This window comes from Osmerus mordax, chromosome 27 (genome assembly GCF_038355195.1).
Source record: "Osmerus mordax isolate fOsmMor3 chromosome 27, fOsmMor3.pri, whole genome shotgun sequence".
In the NCBI taxonomy this organism is placed as follows: domain Eukaryota; kingdom Metazoa; phylum Chordata; class Actinopteri; order Osmeriformes; family Osmeridae; genus Osmerus; species Osmerus mordax.
In genome coordinates, this window is record NC_090076.1 from 10123398 (window position 1) to 10150428 (window position 27031).

Below are 27031 nucleotides of genomic sequence, written 5' to 3' on the forward strand. Positions count from 1 at the left end.
CACATACTAACCCCTTTGGTCATTGCATCCAAAACACACATACTAACCCCTTTGCTAATTTCACCCAAAACACACATACTAACCCCTTTGGTAATTTCATCCAAAAAACACATACTAACCCCTTTGCTAATTTCACCCAAAACACACATACTAACCCCTTTGGTAATTTCATCCAAAAAACACATACTAACCCCTTTGCTAATTCCATCCCCAAAAAAACATACTAACCCTTTGGTAATTTCATTAAAAAACACACATACTTACCGCTTTGTTAATTTCCCCCAAAACACACATACTAACCCCTTTGGTAATTTCCCCTTTGGTAATTTCATCCAAAACACACATGCTAACCCCTTTGCTAATTTCACCCAAAACACACATACTAACCCCTTTGGTCATTTCATCCAAAACACACATACTAACCCCTTTGCTAATTTAATCTAAAACACACATACTAACCCCTTTGCTAATTTCATCGAAAAAACACACATACTAACCCCTTTAGTAATTTCATCCAAAACACATACTAACCCCTTTGTTAATTTCCCCCAAAACACCCATTTGCTAATTTCATCCAAAACACATACTAACCCCTTTGCTAATTTCATCCAAAACACACATACTAACCCCTTTGCTAATTTCACCCAAAACACACATACTAACCCCTTTGGTCATTTCACCCAAAACACACATACTAACCCCTTTGGTCATTTCACCCAAAACACACATACTAACCCTTTGGTAATTTCATTAAAAAACACACATACTAACCCCTTTGTTAATTCCCCTTTGCCATTTTTTCCCAAAACACACATATTAACCCCTTTGCTAATTTCATCCAAAACACACAGACTAACCCCTTTGCTAATTTCCCCTTTGCCATTTTTTTTCCAAAACACACATATTAACCCCTTTGCTAATTTCATCCAAAACACACATACTAACCCCTTTGGTCATTTCACCCAAAACACACATACTAACCCCTTTGCTTATTTCATCCAAAACACACAGACTAACCCCTTTGCTAATTTCATCCAAAACACACATACTAACCCCTTTGGTCATTTCACCCAAAACACACATACTTACCCCTTTGTTAATTTCCCCCAAAACACACATACTAACCCCTTTGGTCATTTCACCCAAAACACACATACTAACCCCTTTGGTCATTTCATCCAAAACACACATACTAACACCTTTGCTAATTTAATCTAAAACACACATGGTAACCCCTTTGTTAATTTCCCCCAAAACACACATACTAACCCCTTTGCTAATTTCACCCAAAACACACATACTAACCCCTTTGGTCATTTCACCCAAAACACACATACTAACCCCTTTGGTCATTTCACCCAAAACACACATACTAACCCTTTGGTAATTTCATTAAAAAACACACATACTAACCCCTTTGTTAATTTCCCCTTTGCCATTTTTTTCCCAAAACACACATATTAACCCCAAAGCACACATACTAACCCCTTTGCTAATTTCATCCAAAACACACAGACTAACCCCTTTGGTCATTTCACCCAAAACACACATACTAACCCCTTTGGTCATTTCACCCAAAACACACATACTAACCCTTTGGTAATTTCATTAAAAAACACACATACTAACCCCTTTGTTAATTCCCCTTTGCCATTTTTTCCCAAAACACACATATTAACCCCTTTGCTAATTTCATCCAAAACACACAGACTAACCCCTTTGCTAATTTCCCCTTTGCCATTTTTTTTCCAAAACACACATATTAACCCCTTTGCTAATTTCATCCAAAACACACATACTAACCCCTTTGGTCATTTCACCCAAAACACACATACTAACCCCTTTGCTTATTTCATCCAAAACACACAGACTAACCCCTTTGCTAATTTCATCCAAAACACACATACTAACCCCTTTGGTCATTTCACCCAAAACACACATACTTACCCCTTTGTTATTTTCCCCCAAAACACACATACTAACCCCTTTGGTCATTTCACCCAAAACACACATACTAACCCCTTTGGTCATTTCATCCAAAACACACATACTAACACCTTTGCTAATTTAATCTAAAACACACATGGTAACCCCTTTGTTAATTTCCCCCAAAACACACATACTAACCCCTTTGCTAATTTCACCCAAAACACACATACTAACCCCTTTGGTCATTTCACCCAAAACACACATACTAACCCCTTTGGTCATTTCACCCAAAACACACATACTAACCCTTTGGTAATTTCATTAAAAAACACACATACTAACCCCTTTGTTAATTTCCCCTTTGCCATTTTTTTCCCAAAACACACATATTAACCCCAAAGCACACATACTAACCCCTTTGCTAATTTCATCCAAAACACACAGACTAACCCCTTTGGTCATTTCACCCAAAAAACACATACTAACCCCTTTGTTAATTTCCCCCAAAACACACATACTAACCCCTTTGCTAATTTCACCCAAAAAACACATACTAACCCCTTTGTTAATTTCCCCCAAAACACACATACTAACCCCTTTGCTAATTTCACCCAAAACACACATACTAACCCCTTTGGTCATTTCACCCAAAAAACACATACTAACCCCTTTGCTAATTTCATTCAAAACACACATACTAACCCCTTTGGTCATTTCACCCAAAAAACACATACTAACTCCTTTGCTAATTTCATCCAAAACACACATACTAACCCCTTTGCTAATTCCATCCCAAAAAAAACATACTAACCCTTTGGTAATTTCATTAAAAAACACACATACTTACCGCTTTGTTAATTTCCCCCAAAACACACAAACTAACCCCTTTGCTAATTTAATCCAAAACACACATACTAACCCCTTTGGTCATTGCATCCAAAACACACATACTAACCCCTTTAGTAATTTCATCCAAAACACATACTAACCCCTTTGTTAATTTCACCCAAAACACACATACTAACCCCTTTGCTAATTTCATTAAAAAACACACATACTAACCCCTTTGTTAATTCCCCTTTGCCATTTTTTTCCAAAACACACATATTAACCCCTTTGCTAATTTCATCCAAAACACACATACCAACCCCTTTGGTCATTTAACCCAAAAAACACATACTAACCCCTTTGCTAATTTCACCCAAAACACACATACTAACCCCTTTGTTAATTTCCCCCAAAACACACATACTAACCCCTTTGCTAATTTCACCAAGAACACACATACTCACCCCTTTGCAAATTTCCCCCAAAACACACATGCTAACCCCTTTGGTCATTTCATCCAAAACACACATGCTAACCCCTTTGCTAATTTCCCCCAAAACACACATGCTAACCCCTTTGGTCATTTCATCCAAAACACACATACTAACCCCTTTGGTCATTTCATCCAAAACACACATACTAACCCCTTTGGTCATTGCATCCAAAACACACATGCTAACCCCTTTGGTCATTTCATCCAAAACACACATGCTAACCCCTTTGGTCATTTCATCCAAAACACACATGCTAACCCCTTTGCTAATTTCATCCAAAACACACATACTAACCCCTTTGGTCATTTCACCCAAAACACACATACTAACCCCTTTGCTAATTTCACCCAAAACACACATACTAAGCCCGTCTGGTCATTTCTTCCAGAACACACATGCTAACCCCTTTGGTCATTTCATCCAGAACACACATGCTAACCCCTTTGGTCATTTCACCCAGAACACACATACTAACCCCTTTGTTAATTTCCCCCAAAACACACATGCTAACCCCTTTGCTAATTTCCCCCAAAACACACAGGCTAACCCCTTTGGTCATTTCTTCCAGAACACACATACTAAGCCCGTCTGGTCATTTCTTCCAGAACACACATACTAAGCCCGTCTGGTCATTTCTTCCAGAACACACATACTAACCCCTTCCCATCTCTGGTGGGATGCTTGCACATCTGTAGCATGTGGGTGTGTATGTGAGGGAGGGTGAGTGACAGTAGAGTTGACCAATCTATGTCCATTGTTGTCCCCGCCCCCCCACCAGCTGACCAGTCAGGATAAGACTCCAGCTGTGGTTGCCAGGGCGATAGCCAAGCACAATCTGGAGGTGGAGGCAGAGGAAGGATACGAGCTGGTCCAGGTCATATCTGAGGAGAGAGGTACACACACACTTCTTTACACACACACACACACACACACTTATATACAGTATACACACTCACTTCTATATACACACACAGACCGTGTTAAAATAATCTCTCTTTCTTTCCCTTCTTAGAGCTGGTGATCCCAGACAACGCTAACGTGTTCTACGCCATGAACACGTCTGTTAACTTTGACTTCCTGTTGCGTGGGCGTGGCTCGTCGTCGCGTCCAGTTCAGATGAGATGTCGCTCCACCCTCCCCCGTGCCCAGCAGCGCTCCAGCCTATCACAGCGCCTCAGCAAGGTCACCCTGTGACCAGCCAGCCTATCACAGCGCCTCAGCAAGGTCACCCTGTGACCAGCAGCGCTCCAGCCCATCACAGCGCCTCAGCAAGGTCACCCTATGACCCCCGACCGCCCCTCTCTCCCCTCCATCTCCCCCCCACCTCGCTCCCCCTGGACCCACCACTGTGACCCCCCAGACAGAGCTGGGGGGAGCTGGTGTGACTGCAGGGCGCCCCCTGCTGGTCTCTCCACCACCAGCAGAACCTCCCGACTTAACAATATTCTACCAAACTCCCTTTCGTCAACGTTAACTACTCCCCTCTTCTCCAGCTGTATATGTGTCCAATCAGAGAGGGAGGTGGCCGGGGACTGCATCTGACTGGCCAATCCTGTAGCCTTCATTAATCGATTACGAATTGACTCCCTCGTCAGTATTCTGATGGCATTAATAACAGACAGGCACTGTGATGTCATGTTCCTCCTGCATGCCCCTCCTACTGCGAGCTGCGTGACGAAGCTTTCTGATTGGCTCAAGACTAAATAGGCCCCTCCTAATGGGGCACCTCCCCTCATGTACATGTTTTATGTTCTTTTGTATTGATGTCATTAGTAAATGTTTTTAAATGAGAATGTGAATGGAGATGATGTAGGACAATAAAACAACTTCCCTCGTTTGTGGTGTGGTGTAAATGACAAACTAGTTTAAATGACACTATAAACACTCATTTGCAAAAACTGGCAATTGTAATTGGCAATAAGATCACTTGATCAATACCAGAGATGGCAGTTATAATGCCAGTTATTAAAAAAGTTGTCCAAAAAATTGTGAAGTGATACCAGGAAAATCTACTTAAGTAATGAATGCATTATAACACAACAGGGAACCATGTTTTATCAATTTATGACTTTATTTTCTAATATATTTGTACATTCTTGGAAAAAAACTAAAAAGAGGAAGTTCACAACAATTCAATAATAATTCATAACTGGATCAAATTAAACAAAAAAAACACAGATGTCTGAAGACAACGTAGAACGAAAGTCTGGAGGAGGGGGGGGGGGGGGGTCTGAAGGAATCAGAACACAGGGCCTTCCTTGTTTTGGTTGCTACGGCCACATGATTAACATGATATCCAGCCCATAATTCACCTCACAGGTCAGTTAGCTACTTATCAGCTGTCTGTACAACACATACCAGAGAGGGAGAGAGACAGAGAGAGACAGGGAGAGACAGGGAGAGACAGGGAGAGACAGGGAGAGACAGGGAGAGACAGAGAGAGAGACAGAGAGAGAGACAGAGACAGAGAGAGACCCCTAGGTGTGTTGGCCCAGCTCTTGTCCTATGAAGCGTCTCAGGCGCTCCAGGTACTGGCTGTAGAGCTCAATGTCGTTGTGCCCCGCCCCCTCCACCCAGAGCGGCTCCACGGCAGAGGGGCAGCGCTCATACAGCGCCAGGCCGTGGGAAAAGTCGATGACCTCGTCCTCCGTCCCGTGGATGATGAGGACGGGGGAGGGGATCCTGGAGACCTTCTCTATACTGGGGGGAGATAACATGGGAGAGGTTATCATTATACTGGGGGGAGATAACATGGGAGAGGTTATCATTATACTGGGGGGAGATAACATGGGAGAGGTTATCATTATACTGGGGGGAGATATAACATGGGAGATGTTATCATTGTACTCTGGGAGATATAACATGGGAGAGGTTATCATTTTGAATGTTTGCCGGCTGTGTGTGTGTGTGTGGTTGTTTATGTAAGAGAGTATTTTTAAGAGTGTGTTTGTGTGAGTGCTTGAGAGTGCGTACGTATGCTATATGAGTGTGTGTGTGTGCAGCACTGACTTGGGGAAGGCGTCAAAGCAGTAGGTCTTGCTGGTTTCGGGGAAGGCCACCCTCATGCCGGAGGTGAGGGCCGAGTGCAGGATGACGGCAGCACACTCGTAGCGGGACGCCAGGTCTACCGTGGGCACCGTGCCGATGCTCTGACCGTACAGGATGACGCTCTCTGGACTGATGCCATACCTGGACATCAGGGGGCACACGGTTAGACACACACCTTTAACTCTCTCTCACACACACACACCTTTAACTCTCTCTCACACACACACAGAAACTTTTAACTCTCTCTCACACACACACACACACATATCTAACTCTCTCTCTATTTCTCACACACACATCCTCCCTCCCGGCCTCACCCCCTCCCCTGGTGCATTGTGGGGGTTGTAGTCACCGTGTGCGCAGGGCGTGCCAGGCAGTGTCTATGTCAGCGTACAGGTTCTTCTCGGACGGCTTCCCGCTGCTGGCGCCGTAGCCGGAGTAGTCATAGGAGAAAATGTTGCAGTTGATCCTGGAGCCCAGGCCCAGGTAGAAGCTGCTCATCTGACCCAGGTCCACAGCGTTCCCGTGAGAGAACAGGACTGTGTACCTGCAGGATGGGACAGACAGGCTGAGCATGCACTGGATCCATCTGCTCTGCTGTAGGTAGCAGGACTCTTTCTGTCTCTGTGTGTGTGTGTGTATGTCTTTCTCTCTCTCTCACATACACACACAGACACAGACACACACACAGACAGAAAGAAAAGCAGAGCAGGCAGCAGTAGGGCAGCTGGGGTCAGGCAGGAGAGCAGGAAGTTCTGAGTCTTGTGATGAGGAAGTAGGTTCAGGAAGTGAAGGAAACAGGATGTATGGAAAACAGACAGAGGGCAGATGGAGAGGGGGAGCAGATGAGGGGGAGAAGAGGAGGGGGAGGAGAGGAAAAGGGAACAGGATGTCTGACAGCCAGAGTCTGTCTGCTCTCTGTCCCACCAAACCCAACTACACTGGTCACACACACACACACGTGTGTGTGCACACGGGCGTCACGTGTAGGTACCTGGCGTTGGGGGCACAGCGGATGTACATGCAGCAGACCTGGTTCCCTCTGGAGGAGCGCATGAGGAACACGTCTGTGGTGTCCAGCTCTCTCTGGGAGTACTGGAACTCTGCTCTCTCTGAAAGCTGCAGCTTCCAGCGGCCCTCCCCCGGACCCCCAGCCCCCCGGGGCCTGGCGCTGGGGGGGGCCTCCGGGTCTGGGAGCAGGGAGTAGGTGGGCTCTGGGGGCAGGAAGGCAAGCTTGGCGGCAATGCGGCCGGGACAGGGCGGGCAGCAGAAGAGGCAGCATAGCTCGCTAAAGGACAGGCAGTTCATGGTTCCCTGGGGGAGAGGAGAGGGGAGGGGGACGACGACGTAGAAATTAGATTGATCCACGATGTTCAACACAAACAATGAACTAATCTGTAGCCTTACAAACACATTAACGTCACACAAGATCATAAATCCCCCTGTTGAACGTACCTTGCTCAGAGTTGAGTATTGATTATAAAAAAGTACTATAAACGAAAACTGAATTCGCAGCGACAATAAGCAAATGATTCTGCGCCGGGAGTAAACTAGGCTACATTTGCACAACCGCAACTCAAATCCAAAACAAAGGGGCTAAAACTCGACTGGCTCACCCTTTTTAGTTGAACAGAGTCGAAGCCAGTCGGAGGACAAAAAACTGCTATTTACACTGAACGAGAAGTAGATTATTTGACGTGAGTATTGAAGTCCCCTTATTGAAATCCATGTTTTCAGTTCAAACTTCGTGTCACTGGGCTGTTGTCGTGAGGTTCGTATGGTTAGATGATCGGTGGGGAGAGCCGGATGACTCTTCACTGAAGCTTTTCTCTGAAGTTCGCTGATCTGATGACTTGCAATCCTTATCTACTGTATTTAGCAAACCGTCTGTTTACCAAACCCAGTCGCTGGAGTTGGATAGTGACATTTCCATAATAATGGAGGGCTCGAATAACGTCTCATCCGCAGCGAGTTATATAAAACATCTCTGACAGCATGGAAACACAACCTCACATCAATAAATTCTTCAAGTTAAACAGACCAACTCAACGCCCTGAACTAGCGCGAGTTCAGCTGCGGAAATCAGCTGGTCCGGGTAGCTAATAGCTAGCTAGCTGTGTGATCCAGATCCTGACTCGCAAAGACGCGAGGCACTTATTTTAAAGTAGCTTTGAAAACCCCAAAAAGCGTGTAAAGCGTGTCTATTGTACTTAAATGTTTTGACGGTCCAACGTTACAGATAACTTGGTAGCTAGCTGCTGTCATCCATGTTAATCTACGGGTAGACGGTCCTATTTTTTTTTAATCTGTTTTGTATACAACACTGGATTACTTCCGGGTCACAATTTATTGCCGCTGTTTTCAAAATAAAGACGTCACCTAAAATATAAAAGAAAATAACTTGACTTCGTTTGTACCATCTTTGCAAGCAGATTTTAACATGTATTTGACATAAAATACATCGTTTGGCAAGCAGATATCTACGCTATCTATATTTAAAGATAATTTAAACCGTTTTTAGGGTTCCTTTATTTCGAAAAACTTGACCCGCTGAAAAGATCAGATATTTCCTCTTTAGATCCGTTACCCTGGTTACTCCGATGTTACGTCGCCCTCTGCTCTCTGGTGTTTTTTTTCCACGCAGAATACATTAATCCAAAGCGATGTGCGATCGGATCACTAAATTGGCCGCGTTAGCTCTCGTAGTTTCTATGCTGGTAGCCTGTGCCAAGATCACGCGCGCCGGCATCACCAGATGGCGCTGTTGTCATTTATACAAAACTATGAATGACACAATACAAGTTAAAGAATTAAAGTTTTATTTCAGTAGGAAATATTGAATATTAATTTGTATCAGTTGGTCAACCTGAAGTGAACATACACTAGCATAAGACACAAGCAATCATACACGCAACTCACAGGGACACACGCCGCCCAACGGCAGACATGATCCCACTGTCAACAAACATTCAAATCGCAGCTCGCGGATGGACAGATGGTAATGAAGCAGTTGATTGGAGTAAAAAAGGTCTGCGTGTTTATTGGTTGTCTGGCTCGAATCCCGACGCACGTCACTCACATCAGAGGTCATAGTGCAAAGTCGGGTAACATGACATGGGGGGGGAACACCCTGTTTTTGACTGACTGACACACACACAAACATACACAGGGTGACAGAGAGAGGGTATGGCCCCCTCTTACACACCAGAACAGCTGAGAGATCAATTCATTAACCCCGCCCCCACCCCCTGCCCTCGTCCAATCACCACAGCGCCCTGCCTCACTCCACCTCAAGGACATCAGGAAAATACAATTAAAACAAACTTAAAGCAACTTCACTCACTGCATACACAGAGCAGGTTGTGCATCTTGTACATAGTCACAGACGTGTGTGTGTAAACTCGTGTGGTGAAGGAATCTAACAACAAAAAAGCTGTTCTCACTTTCAGATATCAAGACACAAACCGTCCTCCCACAGTTAGGAGTGATGCAGATCACAGGGTCATGTTATACAGTCCTGTAGAGTCAAATGGTCAAGACTTGTATTTGACACTTTCACAAGGAAGCATATTTATCTATGATCATCTGTTCTCCTGTCCTGGTTCCAGCTGCTCTCTCAGGTATGTCTGTAGGGGTGGGGGGCACTCTGTATGGGTAGGGGGCACCTTGTAGGGGTGGGGGGCACCCAGTAGGGGTGGGGGGCACCCAGTAGGGGTGGGGGGCACCTTGTAGGGGTGGGGGGCACCCTGTAGGGGTGGGGGGCACCCTGTAGGGGTGGGGGGCATCCAGTAGGGGTGGGGGGCACCCTGTAGCACCCTGATGTTAAAGACAAGGGTTAAACTGGTCTCTCACCTTTGGCATGATAGTCCATCTCTCCTGTCTAGTCTCTCCTCTCATCCTCCTCCTCACCTTTACACCTGCCCACCCCACCTTTACACCTGCCCTCCTCACCTTTACACCTGCCCACCCCACCTTTACACCTGCCCTCCTCACCTTTACACCTGCCCTCCTCACCTTTACACCTGCCCTCCTCACCTTTACACCTGCCCACCCCACCTTTACACCTGCCCACCCCACCTTTACACCTGCCCTCCTCACCTTTACACCTGCCCTCCTCACCTTTACACCTGCCCACCCCATGTCCTCTGCTAGATCATCACGTTTAGACACACTGTCTCTCTCCCAGGGAACACAGCCATGTGAGTGGTGAGGAGCAGGGAGAGGCTGTGACCAGCAGGGGGCGCCCTGCTGCTTCCTATTACCTCACAACACGAAACACGCCAACAACACAAACATGAAACTACACAAACATGAACAAACTCCCAAAAAGGTAAATTAAAAGCTACAAAATGTTCCGATAAGGGACAGAAACGACCAGCTCCAGTCTGGCTCAGAAACCTAACTGACGGTTAAAACACTGCATGTGCACGTCGTTCCCACGGTAACACTGAGCATCCCTCCTCCCATAACCGTCCACTAAGCCTGAAGTACAGGACACATGTGGCCAGAGAGGAGGGTGTGTGTGTGAGGGTGTGTGTGTGTGTTTGTCTCCAGACAACCCCAGGAGAGACACAGCTCCACCCACAGTGAAGCAACACCAGGAAGATCAAACAGACAAGTCTTTAGTGTAACAGAATGTGTGTGTGTGAGAGTGTGTTTAGTTCAGTGAAAAAGGTTCCTGACTCCAAACCATGTCTCACAGATGACGGAGGGAGAATATAAAGAAAACAGTCATAATGAGGACTAGCACGCAGCCTTGACATGACCCCCCCCCCCCTCTCACACACACACACACACACACAGCAAGGGGTGTTTGAGCCCTGTTGAGGTGAGAGGTGTGTTCCTGCAGGAGCCCTCAGGGTTAGTGTTAATATTGTGTGTGTGTGTATGTGTGTGTGTGAATGCATGTGAACAAGAAACAAGGTTAATGAAGCGTGAGTTGAAACTAGACACACTGGGTTTGTCCAGTGCTTTCTGTGTGGATGTTTACATATTCTCACTGTGTGTGTGTGTGTGTGTGTGTGTGAGAGTGAGTGTGTGTGAGTGAGTGTGTGTAGCCCATGATAGGCCAAAAAGCCTTCTAAAGGCTAGGATGTGGAAATCAACAAAACAAATACAGGAAAATATCCTTTATGTCCATTCATGAGAAGAGAGGAGGGAGAAGAGAGAGAGGGAGAGAGAGGGGGGAGGGAGGGAGAGGAGAGGGGGAGAGGGAGAGGAGAGAGAGGGGGGGGGGGAGAGGAGAGAGAGGGGCAGAGGGAGAGGAGACATAGTGGTGCAGATCCTAGTTCAGTAGTCTATATTCACACACACACACACACACACACACACACACACGCACACAGGGGTCGTGTCATTAAGGCAGAGGTGGGGCTGCAGTGAGCTTGGGGTCAGAGTTCAGAGGTTAAGCTCATGGCAGTGATAGCTCTAATCTGAGTCTCTCCTCCTCTCCTCTTGTCTCGTCTCCTCTCGTCTCCTCTCGTCTCGTCTCCTATTCTCCTTTCCTCTTCCATCACTCAAAGGACATCAGATTGGCTGGGACCTAGGACACAGACACACCAGTATCACTATGGCACTGGGGGGGTCTGAGAGTGTGTGGCTGTAAGTGTGTGTGTGTGTGTACCTGCTGTGTGTGGCTGTAAGTGTGTGTGTGTGTACCTGCTGTGTGTGGCTGTAAGTGTGTGTGTGTGTACCTGCTGTGTGTGGCTGTGTGTGTGTGTGTGTACCTGCTGTGTGTGGCTGTGTGTGTGTGTGTGTGTACCTGCTGTGTGTGGCTGTGTGTGTGTGTGTGTGTACCTGCTGTGTGTGGCTGTGTGTGTGTGTGTGTGTACCTGCTGTGTGTGGCTGTGTGTGTGTGTGTGTACCTGCTGTGTGTGGCTGTGTGTGTGTGTGTGTGTACCTGCTGTGTGTGTGTGTGTGTGTGTGTGTGTGTGTGTACCTGCTGTGTGTGTGTGTGTGTGTGTGTACCTGCTGTGTGTGTGTGTGTGTGTGTGTGTACCTGCTGTGTGTGGCTGTGTGTGTGTGTGTGTGTGTACCTGCTGTGTGTGTGTGTGTGTGTGTGTGTACCTGCTGTGTGTGTGTGTGTGTGTGTGTGTGTACCTGCTGTGTGTGTGTGTGTGTGTGTGTGTGTGTGTACCTGCTGTGTGTGTGTGTGTGTGTGTACCTGCTGTGTGTGGCTGTGTGTGTGTGTGTGTGTGTACCTGCTGTGTGTGTGTGTGTGTGTGTGTACCTGCTGTGTGTTGCTCTGGCAGGCAGCGCTGAGGTGTTTAAACCACAGCTGAGCGTTGGCTTTGTTACCTGCCTGGTACTTGTAGCTGTTACCTAGGAAACACACATTTACATCTTTAGAAGACAGCCAGACAGGCAGGCAGATAAGAGTCGGTATGTGTCAAGGTCAAGGTGAGGGTTATGGTCGGGGGTCGGGGGTCAGGGCCTCACCGTGCTCGGAGTCCGTGAGCAGGAAGACGTCAGGGTGCTCAGGGTCGTCGGCCATCATGGCCATCAGACCTACAACACACACACTCTTACTGCAGGAGGACTTGAACTGGAGAGAGAGAGGGGGAGGGGGGGGAGAGGGTGGGGAGAGAGAGAGAGGGAGGGAGAGAGGGAGGGGGGGAGAGAGGGTGGGGAGGGAGAGGGAGAGAGAGGGTGGGGGGAGGGAGAGGGTGGGGGGAGGGAGAGAGAGGGTGGGGAAGGAGAGAGAGGGAGAGAGAGTGGGGAGGGAGAGAGAGGGAGGGGGGGAGAGAGGGTGGGGAGGGAGAGAGGGTGGGGAGGGAGAGAGAGGGTGGGGGGAGGGAGAGAGAGGGAGGGAGAGAGGGAGAGAAACAAACACAATGTTTCCATTACTCTCTTGTACAGGGCCACGATGATGTCATAGCTCATTATCCAATGAGTGCTTCCATGTGTCTCCGCCACCACACTAGCCCCGCCCCTTACCCTCTCTCCAGCCCTCCTGCCCTCATGTGTGTGAGTGTGTGTGTGAGGACTCACATGCTTCCTCTCACTGGCCTTGAGAGACTTGGCGTTGTAGTAGTAGAGCTGAGATCCACACAGAGCCATCCAGTACTTGGTCCAGGAGGACACCTACACACACTCACACACTCAGCTACAATACACTGGGGTATGTGTGTCACGGCATTGTGTGTGTGTGTCACGGCGTTGTGTGTGTGTACCGTGGGCTTCCTGCCCTCCCTCAGCAGGGTCTTGCGTCTCAGGACCCCCTGCAGGGTCACCGCTCCAGGGTACAGGTGCACCGCCAGCTCCTCCGAATCTGCAGAGCTGAGAACACACGCACGCACGCACCCACACACACGCACCCACACACACGCACCCACACAGCCGAGGGGAAGAGGAGTCTGGTGATGATGACACTGCAGAGAGCCTCCACCAAACACCACCATAACACACACACTAGAGCCCGACCGATAAAGGATTTTTAAGGCCGATACCGATACAAATATTTGGTGATTTAAAAATCTGATATATCGGCCGATATATATACAGTATATATAAAAAAAACGTGTGACAAAACAGACAGATTTCCTTAACACTCTGCCTGACTCTGGCTGGATCAGCTGGTTGTAGGGTTTGTGGCGTTCTAAACACGGGTATTGCCAACAGGGACGTTGTAGAGTGCCCTCTGGTGGACAAAATATGCAACGCCAACACTCATAACATGGTCGAAGGGTGTTTCGTCTGTTTTTTAAATATTTTTTATTATTAATTTATCTGCCATTATGAGCCTTGATTTTGTACCTTGTTTGTTTGTATTGTGAAGGCATAATAACAAATAATAAAAAAATATATTTTTTAATCAGCCATTATAAATGCCGATACATCGTCCGATAATATCGGCCGGCCGATAAATCGGTCGGGCTCTAACACACCCCACCACCACCACACACACACAGTGGCCCAGGCACAAAGGCCTTTGGAGGGGGCAGGTATATGGGGGCAGGTAAAGGGAGGCAGGTAGAGGGGGCAGGTGGAGGATGTACCTGCAGGACCGCAGGGCTCCTCTGTAGGGGATGCGGGCGGCGCGAGTCACAGGGCCCAGGGAGTGATAGAGGCGAGTCCTGTGATAGGACACAGGCAGGTCAGGTGAGACCATACCTGGACCAGTAGGAGGGGAGCTCTGATTGGTGGTTAAACAGGTTCAGATAAAGGGATTGGAGCGCTGGGTGGTGATGCTGAGGTTTCTTTCTGGGACAGAGACGACATTGGGTGATGTATTTTTGGCACATTGATTTGGTGAGTTCCACCATGAAAAATACTGGTGGAATCACTGGAGGGAGGGAGAGAGTGGGGGGGTTCAGAGCGAGAGGGGGATATATACTGCTAGGTGTTGAGGATGGGAGTGATCCACGTGCAGCACTGAGAGGATAGAAGAGGGAGGAGGAGAGGGAACGGGGGAGGAGGAACCAGCTGCAAGGACACACTGACCCGGTCCTGGTCCAACACACACTGACGTGATGCTGGGATGTGTGTGTGTGTGCTTGTGTGTGTGTGTCCACCTACCTCTCAAAGACTGGCCAGGACATCTCTTCACTGAGCTCTGATCCTTCACTGCTCCCTACACACACACACACACACACACACACACACACACACAGTTAGAGATGCCATCTGTGTGTGTGTGTGTGTGTGAGAGAGAGAGTGTGTGCTGACCCAGTGAGATGCCGCTGCTCAGAGTGGAGGTCTCGGCCTGTCCTCTGGCAGAGGCGTGGCTCTCCATGACGCTGTCGTCCAATAGGTGTCGAGAGCCGGCGTTGGGGAAGGTGGCGCTCTTGAACTCCACGCTGTTCATCTTCTGGATGAAGCTGAGAGAGGAAGGGGAAGGTCACACCGGGGAGGAAGAGTGGGGGGGCACACTGGGAATGAGGAGAGGGGTCTGTAGGGGGTCTCTCTCACTTGTATCCCAGGCTGTGGCACTTCCTGTGGCCGTAGGGCAGCAGGTTCCTGGGGGAGGGGGGGGTGGCGGGGGCCTTGGTTGCCTCGGATACGATGACGCCCTTCCTGCCACAGAGAGGAGAGGCCGACCCCTCCTGGCCTGGAAGAGGGAAGGAGAGAAAAATATAAAGATATGGAAAGGGTGAGAGAGAGATAGAGAGAGTGAGGGAGAGATGGAAAGATGGAGAGAGAGAGACAGAGAGAAAGGGAGGGAGAGGGATGTAAAAAGAGAGACACAGAGAGAGAGGGAGAGTGAGAGGGACAGACAGACAGAGAGACATAGAGAAAGAGACAGAGAGAGAGAGACAGAGAGAGAAGGAGAGCGAGAGAGAGGGACAGAGACAGAACGAGAGAGAGAGGGAGAGACAGAGAGGGGGGGAGAGAGACAGAGAGAGAGGGAGAAACCGAGAGAGTGAGAGAGGGGGTACCTGCAAGGTCTTCTCTGGGGCGTGGTGTGCTACTGGCTGGCTCAATCTTCAACGACAACCTGAACACAGAACACACACTAGTAACTCCACTCTACATGTTAGTAACACGCTAGTAACTCCACACTACATGCTAGTAACACGCTAGTAACTCCTCTCTACATGCTAGTAACACGCTAGTAACTACACTCTACATGCTAGTAACACGCTAGTAACTCCACTCTACATGCTAGTAACTCCACTCTACATGCTAGTAACCAGTTAGTAACTCCACTCTACACGCTAGTAACTCCACTCTACATGCTAGTAACACGCCAGTAACTCCACTCTACATGCTAGTAACACGCCAGTAACTCCACTCTACATGCTAGTAACACGCCAGTAACTCCACTCTACATGCTAGTAACACGCCAGTAACTCCACTCTACATGCTAGTAACACACTAGTAGCTCCACATGGTCTAGGGTTAGGGTTCTTCTCTGGAACCAGGAACTCACTTGTAGTTGTCGTCCTCGACAAACTTCTGCAGCTCCTCGATGTAGCGGACTGAGTTCAGGTACTTCTGGACATGAGGCAGCACAGCCACATCTGAGAGAGACCAGCAGAGACAACACTGCTGTAACAGAGAGACCAGCAGAGAGACCAGCACCTCCAGGGATGATCCTGGGATGTTGTGTGTGTGTGTGTGTTGTGAGTGTCTCACCGTAGCTGCAGGACCTCTGCAGGTCAGAGATGATGCGCAGGATGTTGTTCATCAGGTTGGACCTCTGCTCGTTCTCCAGGATGCTGCCGGTGGAGGGGTAGGCCGAGTCTATGTAGGTGAGGTCCGACAGGTACATTCCTGCAGACAGACAGTTCACACCCAGTCAGACAGGTACATTCCTGCAGACAGACAGTTCACACCCAGTCAGACAGGTACATTCCTGCAGACAGACAGTTCACACCCAGTCAGACAGGTACATTCCTGCAGACAGACAGTTCACACCCAGTCAGACAGGTACATTCCTGCAGACAGACAGTTCACACCCAGTCAGACAGAAAGGGCCCCTCCTCTCCGAGGAGTTTCCAGTGTGAAACATTACAGAGTAAACGCCACACAATGACTCACATACCATCAATCTTTGAGCCTCCCTCCCTCCCTCCCTCCCTCCCTCCCTCCCGAACAGCAGCACAAGGAACATGACAGGGTAATGTAGCCAGACACATCAAGTATGCGTGGCTGAGTTCACCCCCCCCCTCTCCCTGCAAGACAGAACACCAGCATCTGATCAAAACCAGAGAGAGAGAGACGGGGGGGGGGGGGGGGGGGGGGGGGGGCTGCTCATTATGGTGTGTAAACATGATCCCCCCCCTCCCCCTGCAGGTCAGAGTCTGGATGCAGTGTCTGTGCTCCAGCAGGGTCTGTGCTCCAGCAGCAGGGTCTGTGCTCCAGCAGGGTCTGTGCTCCAGCAGGGTCTGTGCTCCAGCAGCAGGGTCTGTGCTCCAGCAGCAGGGTCTGTGCTCCAGCAGCAGGGTCTGTGCTCCAGCAGCAGGGTCTGTGCTCCAGCAGCAGGGTCTGTGCTCCAGCAGGGTCTGTGCTCCAGCAGGGTCTGTGCTCCAGCAGCAGGGTCTGTGCTCCAGCAGCAGGGTCTGTGCTCCAGCAGCAGGGTCTGTGCTCCAGCAGCAGGGTCTGTGCTCCAGCAGCAGGGTCTGTGCTCCAGCAGCAGGGTCTGTGCTCCAGCAGGGTCTGTGCTCCAGCAGCAGGGTCTGTGCTCCAGCAGCAGGGTCTGTGCTCCAGCAGGGTCTGTGCTCCAGCAGCAGGGTCTGTGCTCCAGCAGCAGGGTCTGTGCTCCAGCAGGGTCTGTGCTCCAGCAGGTTCTGTGCTCCAGCAGCAGGGTTTGTGCTCCAGTTACACTCTAAGAGTCTCCATGTGTTTCAGTCCGACCAGGAAACCAGAGATCAGATTCTGATTGGATAAGAAGTCTGTAGGGGTTAGTCCTCTTCCTTCTTTGTGATGTCAGAGGGTGTTGCCCCGGCAACAAGGAGAAAAGAAGAAAAAAAACAAACAGTCTCCAACAACACCCCCCCAATCCCCTCTCCTCCCTCCAACCCTCACACTCTCCTCCCCTCCCTTTAACTGCCCTCCTCCTTGGTGAAAACCTTCAGCCACCAGTGAACACAGCCCAGTCATACGGTAGCCGGTAGTAGATAGCCATGCTCCAGCCCTAACCCCAGCCCTAGCCCCAGCTCTAGCCCCAGCCCTAACCCCAGCCCTAACCCCAGCCCCAGAGAGGAGTCTATCTGCAGGACACCAGGACCTGACGCTGGGAGTTCCAGGGTGGAGGGAGTGCGGCAAGGCGATCGGCCCAGCGAGGACGCAGTGTGCTGGGACACCAGAGAGACATGAGTCCTGAGCACAGCTGGAGGAGGGGACAGCTCTGAGACGGACTGACTACACATTCCAACAGCTACTGCTGCAGGACACACACACCCAAGGAGGTAAGACTCAGGACACACACACAACGGGAGTTAAGACTCATGACACACACACACACACTTGGAGGTAAAAAGGCTCATTTTCAGTTGGGAATGTTATCTGTTCTGCTGTCTGCTGTGTGTCTTGCTCTCTGGCTGTACATGTGTACATGTGTGTGTGCGCGCACGTGTAAGAGCATGTTCACGAGTGGTTAGGAGGTTTGAGGATGTAGTTTGGCCAGAGGTTCCGCCTCCACACAGAATCACCTAGCAACACCGAGGACTCCCCCCCCCCCCCCCTCCCAGAGGAACATGTCCAGGCTCACCCCGAGCTGGGGGGAAGGAGAGAGATCAGGGGGAGATCTGGGAGAGATGTGGAGGATCATGGTGGCTTGTGTTTGTCAGATCTTCAGGAGGGCTAGTCTGACTTCACTAGCTGGGTCGTCGATGGATGACGATGATGGAGTATTTGTGACATTTTTCTTGAGGAAAACAACTCTGGATATAATCCTATAATCCCCCTGTACCTTTCCTCACTACACACACCCCTGACCCTCCATCTGACCCTCCACCTCACCGCTGACCCTCCATCTGACCCTCCACCTCACCCCTGACCCTCCACCTCACCCCTGACCCTCCACCTCACCGCTGACCCTCCATCTGACCCTCCACCTCACCCCTGACCCTCCACCTCACCCCTGACCCTCCACCTCACCGCTGACCCTCCATCTGACCCTCCACCTCACCCCTGACCCTCCACCTCACCCCTGACCCTCCACCTCACCCCTGAGCCTCCACCTCACCCCTGACCCTCCATCTGACCCTCCACCTCACCGCTGACCCTCCATCTGACCCTCCACCTCACCGCTGACCCTCCACCTCACCCCTGACCCTCCACCTCACCGCTGACCCTCCATCTGACCCTCCACCTCACCCCTGACCCTCTACTTCACCCCTGACCCTCCACCTCACCCCTGACCCTCCACCTCACCCCTGACCCTCCACCTCACCCCTGACCCTCCACCTCACCCCTGACCCTCCACCTCACCCCTGACCCTCCATCTCACCCCTGACCCTCTACTTCACCCCTGACCCTCCACCTCACCCCTGACCCTCCACCTCACCCCTGAGCCTGAGCCTAAACCACAGCCATGAACAGTAACAGCATCAGGGTGCTCCCTCCCTGTTCTGTTCCACTCCGCCTCTGTCAAGCCACATCTGCTAACACAACAATGGCTACACACACACACACACACACACACACACACACACACACACACACACACGCTCAGAGCCAGGTCCCTAAACAGCTAAAGCAGATCCAGTATAAGACACAACAAGGTTCAGTTGAGACTATGGCAGCGGATCGTGAAGCAGCAGGCTTCACATGGAGATAAATCACAGAGGAAATCCACCACTAACTCATCTGAGGAGGGGGGGGGGAGCATGAGCACCTTTCTGAGTCTTATCCAGAACATTCCGTGCAGAAGCAGAGTAGCTTGGCTGGTCCTGAAACGTGTGTGTGTGTGTGTGTTCACAAGGGGTTTTATATCTGTTAAAACAGACTGTAGAATAAGTACTTTTTTTACAGCGGTTAATGAAAAGACAGAGAGAGGGAGGGAGAGTGAGGTAAGGCCTTGTTTGAACTCCCCTAACAACACGGGGTGGGGTGAGAGTGGGGGTGTGTAGGGGCAGGGGGTGGGATGTATGGGGGCAGACTTAACCCCACAAAGACTGATTGATGGAGAGATTGGGGGTGGGGCTCTGATCCAGAACATCACCACACAGGGCTAGGGTTCTACTGCAGAACCATCACCACACAGGGCTAGGGTTCTACTGCAGAACCTGGAGATCTTAGTTAGATCCTCCTCCAACCCCCATGATGTCCATCCCTCCCTCCCTCATTCCTTCCTACTGAAACAGGCTCCAGGACCAATTAGAGCTAAAGAACTGGATTCTTCACCTCATAAATCCTCAGCTACACTGCTCTCACCCTCCCCCTCACCCTCCCCCTCATCCCTTCCCCTCTCTCCCCCTCTCATCCCTCTCTCCCCCTCTCATCCCTCTCTCATCCCTCTCTCCCCCTCTCATCCCTCTCTCCCCCTCTCATCCCTCTCTCCCCCTCTCATCCCTCTCTCCCCCTCTCATCCCTCTCTCTCCCCCTCTCATCCCTCTCTCCCCCTCTCATCCCTCTCTCCTGCAGAGCCACCATCCTTACGCTGCTGACAGGACGAACACTACGTTACACAGCTTCCTCTTGTTAGACATGACAGATGGAGTGTGTGTACAAGTGTTTGTGTGTGTATGAGTGCTTATGAATGTTGGTGTGTAGGAAAGTGTTTGTATGTGTGTGTATGAGTGTGTGTATGAGTGTGTGAGTGTGTATGAGTGTGTGTGAGGTTCAGGGCCATGCTGAGTGAAGACTACAGCTGTTAACTACATAGCCCCCCCCCCCTCTCCACATCCCTCAGTCTCTTCCCCCTGTGATGGATGTGTTGTGTGTCTATGCCTTGTGTGTATGCGTCTCTGTTTGTGCGTGCGTTTCATTTGGACAGCATGTGGGAAAGTCTGAGAAGCAGATGTTAGAAGCTGGGAAATACATCGGCAATACAAATATAAATACAATTACGTGATGCATAAGGCGGGAGAGGGAAGGAGGGAGAGAGAGAGGGGGAGAGAGTTAGGGAAAGGTAAAGACTTTTCAAATGCAAACTGGGAACCAGATATTAGGTGCCATGTTAAGTAACCTTTCCCTTACCTTTTCCCCTCCCTCCCTCCCTCCCTCCCTCCCTCCCTCCCTCCCTCCCTCCCTCCCTCCCTCCCTCCCTCCCTCCCTCCCTCCCTCCCTCCCTCCCTCCCTCCCTCCCTCCCTCCCTCTTGGTAATATCCTTTAATGACTTCTCCAGTAATTTCCTCTCTGGCAGCCATTAATGTGATGTCACTTCCCCAGACACGTTCTGTCCCATTTTGGTCTGGACACAAGATGGCCGACCTCCTTCACCACAACACGGTCTGGCTCGAAGCTGAACACGCGAAGCTGAACACGCCCTCACCACAGACGCCTAGCTCAACCCTCTGGGAGAGAGAGGGAAGGCGTGTGTGTGTGAAACACTCTAACACATCAAGATTGTGATCGGATTGATTCTGGTCTATCCTGATTGGTCCATGTGGAAACTGATCTGTCCTGATTGGCTAACTCAGACAGCATGACAGCCAGTCAGTGAGATGAGGCCCGGGACAGGGAATTACTGCTCCCATCATGTAGGACTGGGAGGGAGATGTAGAGAGCAGATACAGGGTCATGTGAGCCCCCTCTCTCCCCCCTCTCATGCAGAGGAGAGCACAACACTCTCTCTGCCTCCCTCTCTCCTCTGCTACAAGAGAGGAGAGAGGGAGAGGGAGGGGAGCAAGAGAGAGAGAGAAAAGCCTGTCTGCTTGAGTGTGTGTGTCAATTGCTCTACCTCCTAACCCTTCTCAGAACCCTGGAATGTCTTTCATCTGCAGTTCAGAGAGGATCCAGGGTCTCTCATACTCAGAAGCACTGAGGAGATCACTGTAAGGGTTAGAGGAGGGGGGGGAGAGGGGAGGAGAGAGGGAGGGAAAGACAGAGGGAGACAGATAGACAGAGAAACATAGAGAGACAGATTGATAAAGAGAGGGAGACAAAGACAGAGAGGGTGACAGATATAGGGGGACACACAGACAGACCAGAGAGTACAAAGGAATATGACAGAGAAAGATAGAAGGAAGGAAGGAGAAATCATTTAAATAGTAGGTAAGTAGGACAGAGAGAGGACAGAGAGGGAGAGAGAGAGGAAGTAAGAGGAGGGGGAGAGAGAGAGGCCAGGAGGAGAGAGGATAGGAGGGGGAGAGAGAGAGGCCAGGAGGAGGAGAGAGGATAGGAGGGGGAGAGAGAGGATAGGAGGGGTAGAGAGAGAGGCCAGGAGGAGAGAGGATAGGAGGGGGAGAGAGAGAGGCCAGGAGGAGGAGAGAGGATAGGAGGGGGAGAGAGAGAGGCCAGGAGGAGGAGAGAGGATAGGAGGGGGAGAGAGAGAGGCCAGGAGGAGGAGAGGATAGGAGGAGATGTAATAAGTACTTATATTGACAGTCACATTCCTGACACCTGAGGGTAGCAGGGTGTAGGAGTGCAACTAACGATTATTTTAATAATCGTTTAATCTGTCGATTCTTTTTTCGATTAATCGATGAATTGAAAAAAAAAAAAAAACTGACAGTGCAAAAAATCTTCAGAATGTGCACAAACAGGCACAACATTAGAAAAAGTTATTAATATTAGCGTGGATTTCATGCTATTTTCCAAGATGAGCAATTTATTTGAGTTTTGTTTAAAACTTTATTGAAAATTGAAAGGTTGTGGAAGTAGGCCAGACTTTATTAGAATAATCTGGTGTATATTTAAGATTTTTTTGACACCATTTTGAAAAAAGTTAAGATTTGCGAGGATTAAGCTATTTTCAAAGAGTGATTTTCTATCATTTTATTTGAAACTTCATTGAAAAAGTAAAGGCTGTGGACGTATACCAGACATTGTTAAGATACTCTGGTGTCTCTTTGAGCTTTTATATTCCCAAAAATATTATAGAAGTCTAAATTTTTCAAAATGGTATGGGTAGTTTTCACCCCGGTCCCTAACGCGATGCTGCAAAGTAGCGTCTTCCGATTGTGAGAGAAATGTCAAATATGAAACTAACTTCACCTCGGTCAATTAACACACTGTTTCGATGTATTTAGTGTGAAATGCTCCCACACCTTGGATGAGTTGGGTCGTACTGATTTCTCTGCCTCCGCCATGTGTTTCAGAACAACGTTACTCAACAACGTCTCTCCGATGGCCTTTTCCTCTACCTCCGCTCCGCGCTCAACTAAACTTTTTTTTTTAATACTCAAACATCTCCTTGACTTATTGAGTGGCGTAATAATCGCGCGACACAACAAATCGATAATGAAAATCGTTGCCAACGCTTTTAATAATCGATTTTAGCGATTGGTTGTTGCAGCCCTAGCAGGGTGTTTGACGATGTTAATGAGAGAACCCGCTCCCCAAGTCCACAGAGAGACAGCAGGGTGTGTCTGTCTGTGTGTGTGAGAGAACCCGCTCCCCAGGTCCACAGAGAGACAGCAGGGTGTGTCTGTCTGTGTGTGTGAGAGAGCTGGTGTCTGGAGCCACATGGTGCAGAGTGGCTCTGTGTTTACAGGCAGTCTGACAGCAGAGCCCCAGCAGTCACACAGACACACAGCAGAGCCCCCTCCTCAGGCTGTGCTCCTGCCCTGATCACGGAGCACCTCCGCTTGCCCAGCAGGGCTGACAGCTCAGGGGGCTGCTAGTCATTAGCTATAAACATGTTAGCTAATTGTGAAGGTCTGTGTGGCTGAGGAGGCCGGGTTCAGGAGATGCGGGGGGGGGGGGGGGGGGGTCAGGGTACTGCTGCTCGTCTGGAGACACGCTGAGGCTTCTTGGAATCACTGATCCAGTGACTTATCTGTTCACAGGGAACCAGGTGGAGAACCAGAAGGAGAACCAGAAGGAGAACTCAGGACCTACAGGGGCGTAACCAAGACCTTCAGGGTAGAACCAGGACCTACAGGATAGAACCAGGACCTCCAGGGTAGAATCAGGACATGCGAGGGCTGGCGTGGGCTGTGTGTGCCCTGCTCTGCCTTTCCCTGGCAGGGGAGAGCCACGGCCGTAGCCCTGGAGAGCAGGCTGGCCCCGGGAGGAGCCCTGGAGAGCAGGCTAGCCCCGGGAGGAGCCCTGGAGAGCAGGCTAGCCCCGGGAGGAGCCCTGGAGAGCAGGCTGGCCCCGGGAGGAGCCCTGGAGAGCAGGCTGGCCCCGGGAGGAGCCCTGGAGAGCAGGCTAGCCCCGGGAGGAGCTGGGGGGGGAGGGAGACCCTACTCAGGACCAGGAGGTCGGCTCTGGACCCAGACGCCAAGAAGTGCTCCTACACCTTCCTGATCCCAGAGCAGAAGATCACAGGTGAGGTCTTCCAGGTTGCTCACCTCAAACACATGCAGTTCCAGAGACTAGCGGCCTTCTGTTGTGTTATGTTATGTCTACAGCTGTGATCGTCTATATAGTCTAACTGTGATCGTCAAACAGGTCTGTAATAGCCTGATCTGTGATAGCTGATCTGTGATCGTCTAGCTGATCTGTGATCATCTACCTGGTCTGTCGCCAGGGCCGATCTGTGCGAGCGCAACGGGCCCTGAGGCGGACAAAGACATTGTGACCCGCATGGACATCTCGTCCGTGCAGGAGGTCCTGGCCCGGCAGCGCAGGGAGCTGGAGAACCTGCAGCTGGTGGTGAACGTGGACGGGAACATGGTGACGGAGATGAAGCTTCTGAGGAAGGAGAGCAGGAACATGAACTCCAGGGTGACCCAGCTGTACATGCAGCTTCTGCACGAGATCATCAGGAAGAGGGACAACTCCCTGGAGCTGGCTCAGCTGGAGGTCCGCATCATGAACGTCACGTCGGAGATGCTGCGCCTGGCCTCGCGCTACAAGGAGCTGGAGGACGCTTCTCCGTCATGGCCGGGGTGGTGAACAACCAGTCCCAGCTGATCACCACGCTGGAGGAGCAGTGTATGCGGGCGGGGGGGGCGGGGGGAGCTGCCCCTGGTGCCCCCCCTGGTGCCCGTGGTGCCCGAGAACCTCCCTGTCAACAGCCGCTTCACCAACGAGATCCAGAGAGACCACTCCAGGGCCTTCACAAGAGGGTCCCGCATGGACTCCCCCACCGCCAGCCCCTTTGGTCTAGCCCCCCCTGTGCCCCAGGGCACCCTCAGCTCTGACGGTGCGTACCAAGTCCGGAGAAATGGGGGGGACGACACAATTCACTTATATGAAGAACCGAAACAGATTATAGCTCCATTTCGAGTAAGAAGCAGGAGTAGCCATTTCGTAAACCTTGCCAACGTTAAATTAGCATAGCCGTTGCTAATGGTGCATGTAATTCTCCAGCAGTCGTAATAGTGCATGTAATTCCCTGCAATGCCTTCTGGGAAGGGGGGCCCGGGGGGCCAACACTGGCACACAGGAGATGCAGTGACATCACACATTCTGTGAATCCCCCCTGCCAGCTGGAATGAGCTACGGGAAAGAGATGTGGGGAGAGAGAGGCTGGGGGGAGGCCGGGGGAGGCTAGAGGGAGGCTAGGGGGGACGGAGGCCCGGGGGAGGGAGAGGCTGGGGAGAGGGAAGATCTCTGGGTGTATGGTACGGTTTAGAGAGGTCTTTCTGAGCTGACAGATATATGATGGTCAAGTCCAGTCTAAATGCCATCCATCAAAGAGAAACACAGCAGTCCTCAATCACAACACAGCGAGGCAGAGGACAGCCCAGGCAGAGGCAGAGAGGGAGGCAGAGAGGGAGGAAGAGAGGGAGGCAGAGAGGGAGGAAGAGAGAGAGGCAGAGAGGGAGGAAGAGAGAGAGGCAGAGAGGGAGGCAGAGAGGGAGGAAGAGAGGGAGGCAGAGAGGGAGGAAGAGAGGGAGGGAGGCAGAGTGAGAGGCAGAGAGGGAGGGAGGCAGAGAGGGAGGGAGGCAGAGAGGGAGGGAGGCAGAGAGGGAGGAAGAGAGAGGGAGGCAGAGTGAGAGAGGGAGGCAGAGAGAGAGGCAGAGAGGGAGGCAGAGAGGGAGGGAGGCAGAGAGAGAGAGGCCAGTGAGAGGCAGAGAGAGAGGGAGGATGAGAGACTGATGTTAGGTAGGTATCTCTTGGCACATGTTTCTACTGAGCACCAGACATGCACACATCTGGGTGTCAGACAGACAGAACCGTCCTGATCGAACAGAATACAACTTTATTGTCCAACCATCCCTCCAGATGACAAATAAGCTGTTCTAGAACCATCTCCCTTCCAACCGTTCCCTCCCTCCCCATCCCCGACCAAGGGTCCGCCACAACAACGGATTAGATTCTAAAAGCCAGATTACTTTCAGCATGAAACCAATTATCATGGTAACAGATCTGCTTGGGAACTGTTGTGTGGATGAGAGACTGGATGAGGCTGTGTGGATGAGTGGTGACAGAGAGAGGGGGAGGAGGTCAGAGAGGGGGAGGAGTAGGAGAGAGGGGGAGAGGAGAGAGGAGGAAGGAGAGAGGAGGAAGGAAGGGAACCCCTCAAGGAAAATAAAGCGTGAAATGAAGATGTGTGGTTAGCAGCAGCAGCCCAGGAGGGAGTCAGGTGGTGGGGGCCAGCAGGGTGGGGGCCAGCAGGGTGGGGGCAGCAGGGTGGGGGCCAGCAGGGTGGGGGCCGGCAGGGTGGGGGCCGGGGGCCAGCAGGGTGGGGGCAGCAGGGTGGGGGCCAGCAGGGTGGGGGCCAGCAGGGTGGGGGCAGCAGGGTGGGGGCAGCAGGGTGGGGGCCAGCAGGGTGGGGGGCCAGCAGGGTGGGGGCCGGGGGGGCAGCAGGGTGGGGGCAGCAGGGTGGGGGCCAGCAGGGTGGGGGCCAGCAGGGTGGGGGCCGGGGGGGGCAGCAGGGTGGGGGCAGCAGGGTGGGGGCCAGCAGGGTGGGGCTGGAGTCTCAGGTACCAAAGGAGGATGTACAGTCATCTCTGCTTCTGCTCCAACCAGCTGAGAAAACCTCCCCCCCGCCCCGGCCCCCCCGCCCCGGCCCCCCCTCCCCGGCCCCCCCTCCCCGGCCCCCCCGCCCCGGCCCCCATACACAATGATGGTCTTCATAGCACTTCAATACACGTTATCCAAACAGGGGAGCGGGGGCTGGGGGGCCAGGGTGGGGGGGCCAGGGTGGGGGAGTCAGGGTGGGGGAGTCAGGGTGGGGGGGCCAGGGCTGGGGGGCCAGGCAGGGTATTCATATTTGTCCAGCTGTCTTAGACTTCACAGAGACATCTGTGATGATCTCTCCCACACACACAACCACAAGCTCACCA

General features: G+C 51.0%; 3 protein-coding genes and 1 pseudogene across 5 annotated transcripts in view; 2 read left to right on the top strand and 2 right to left on the bottom strand.

Annotated features, from left to right (window-relative positions):
- The window catches only part of LOC136936633 (ral guanine nucleotide dissociation stimulator-like 1), a 42980-nt gene extending 37894 nt beyond the window's left edge, over positions 1–5086 (top strand). The window contains 2 exon segments of the mRNA XM_067230238.1: positions 4030–4144; positions 4264–5086. Of these exon segments, the coding sequence (XP_067086339.1) occupies positions 4030–4144; positions 4264–4445 (297 nt within the window). The 3' untranslated portion in view covers positions 4446–5086.
- A 69-nt stretch (positions 5087–5155) lies between these two features.
- Positions 5156–8560, bottom strand: LOC136936727 (alpha/beta hydrolase domain-containing protein 17A-like). Of its 3 annotated transcripts, none has more exons than XM_067230353.1 (5): positions 7916–8560; positions 7290–7613; positions 6652–6842; positions 6261–6440; positions 5156–5951 (listed from the first exon to the last, which is right to left on the bottom strand). In XM_067230353.1, the coding sequence occupies exons 2-5, from the start codon at positions 7605–7607 to the stop codon at positions 5729–5731; spliced, it is 912 nt and encodes a 303-aa protein (XP_067086454.1). In that variant the 5' UTR covers positions 7608–7613; positions 7916–8560; the 3' UTR covers positions 5156–5728. The 3 variants fall into 3 exon arrangements, with proteins under 3 accessions (XP_067086454.1, XP_067086453.1, XP_067086452.1); XM_067230352.1 differs by having other exon boundaries at positions 7755–8560; XM_067230351.1 differs by lacking the exon at positions 7916–8560 and having other exon boundaries at positions 6652–6846; positions 7294–7694.
- A 2995-nt stretch (positions 8561–11555) lies between these two features.
- On the bottom strand, positions 11556–16512 carry LOC136936774 (ras-specific guanine nucleotide-releasing factor RalGPS2-like). The gene is made up of 12 exons (XM_067230407.1): positions 16377–16512; positions 16171–16261; positions 15677–15735; positions 15210–15348; positions 14967–15118; positions 14817–14871; positions 14297–14374; positions 13472–13577; positions 13290–13382; positions 12738–12843; positions 12529–12620; positions 11556–11841 (listed from the first exon to the last, which is right to left on the bottom strand). Exons 1-12 carry the CDS (start codon positions 16510–16512, stop codon positions 11812–11814), a joined length of 1137 nt encoding a protein of 378 aa, XP_067086508.1. The 3' UTR covers positions 11556–11811.
- A 1362-nt stretch (positions 16513–17874) lies between these two features.
- Positions 17875–25253, top strand: LOC136936775 (angiopoietin-related protein 1-like; annotated as a pseudogene).
- Positions 25254–27031: the final 1778 nt, after the last annotated feature.

Excerpts from the sequence above, each read along its gene's own strand:
- LOC136936727 (XM_067230353.1), bottom strand. The coding sequence starts at position 7,607 with ATGAACTGCCTGTCCTTTAGCGAGCTATGCTGCCTCTTCTGCTGCCCG. Across the intron at positions 6,843-7,289 it reads GTGCCCCCAACGCCAGGTAC|ACAGTCCTGTTCTCTCACGG; the intron begins CTACACGTGACG and ends TCCTGCAGGTAC. Across the intron at positions 5,952-6,260 it reads TGCTTTGACGCCTTCCCCAA|TATAGAGAAGGTCTCCAGGA; the intron begins GTCAGTGCTGCA and ends ATCTCCCCCCAG.
- LOC136936774 (XM_067230407.1), bottom strand. The coding sequence starts at position 16,512 with ATGTACCTGTCGGACCTCACCTACATAGACTCGGCCTACCCCTCCACC. Across the intron at positions 16,262-16,376 it reads GCAGAGGTCCTGCAGCTACG|ATGTGGCTGTGCTGCCTCAT; the intron begins GTGAGACACTCA and ends GGTCTCTCTCAG. Across the intron at positions 15,349-15,676 it reads CCCCAGAGAAGACCTTGCAG|GCCAGGAGGGGTCGGCCTCT; the intron begins GTACCCCCTCTC and ends TCCCTCTTCCAG.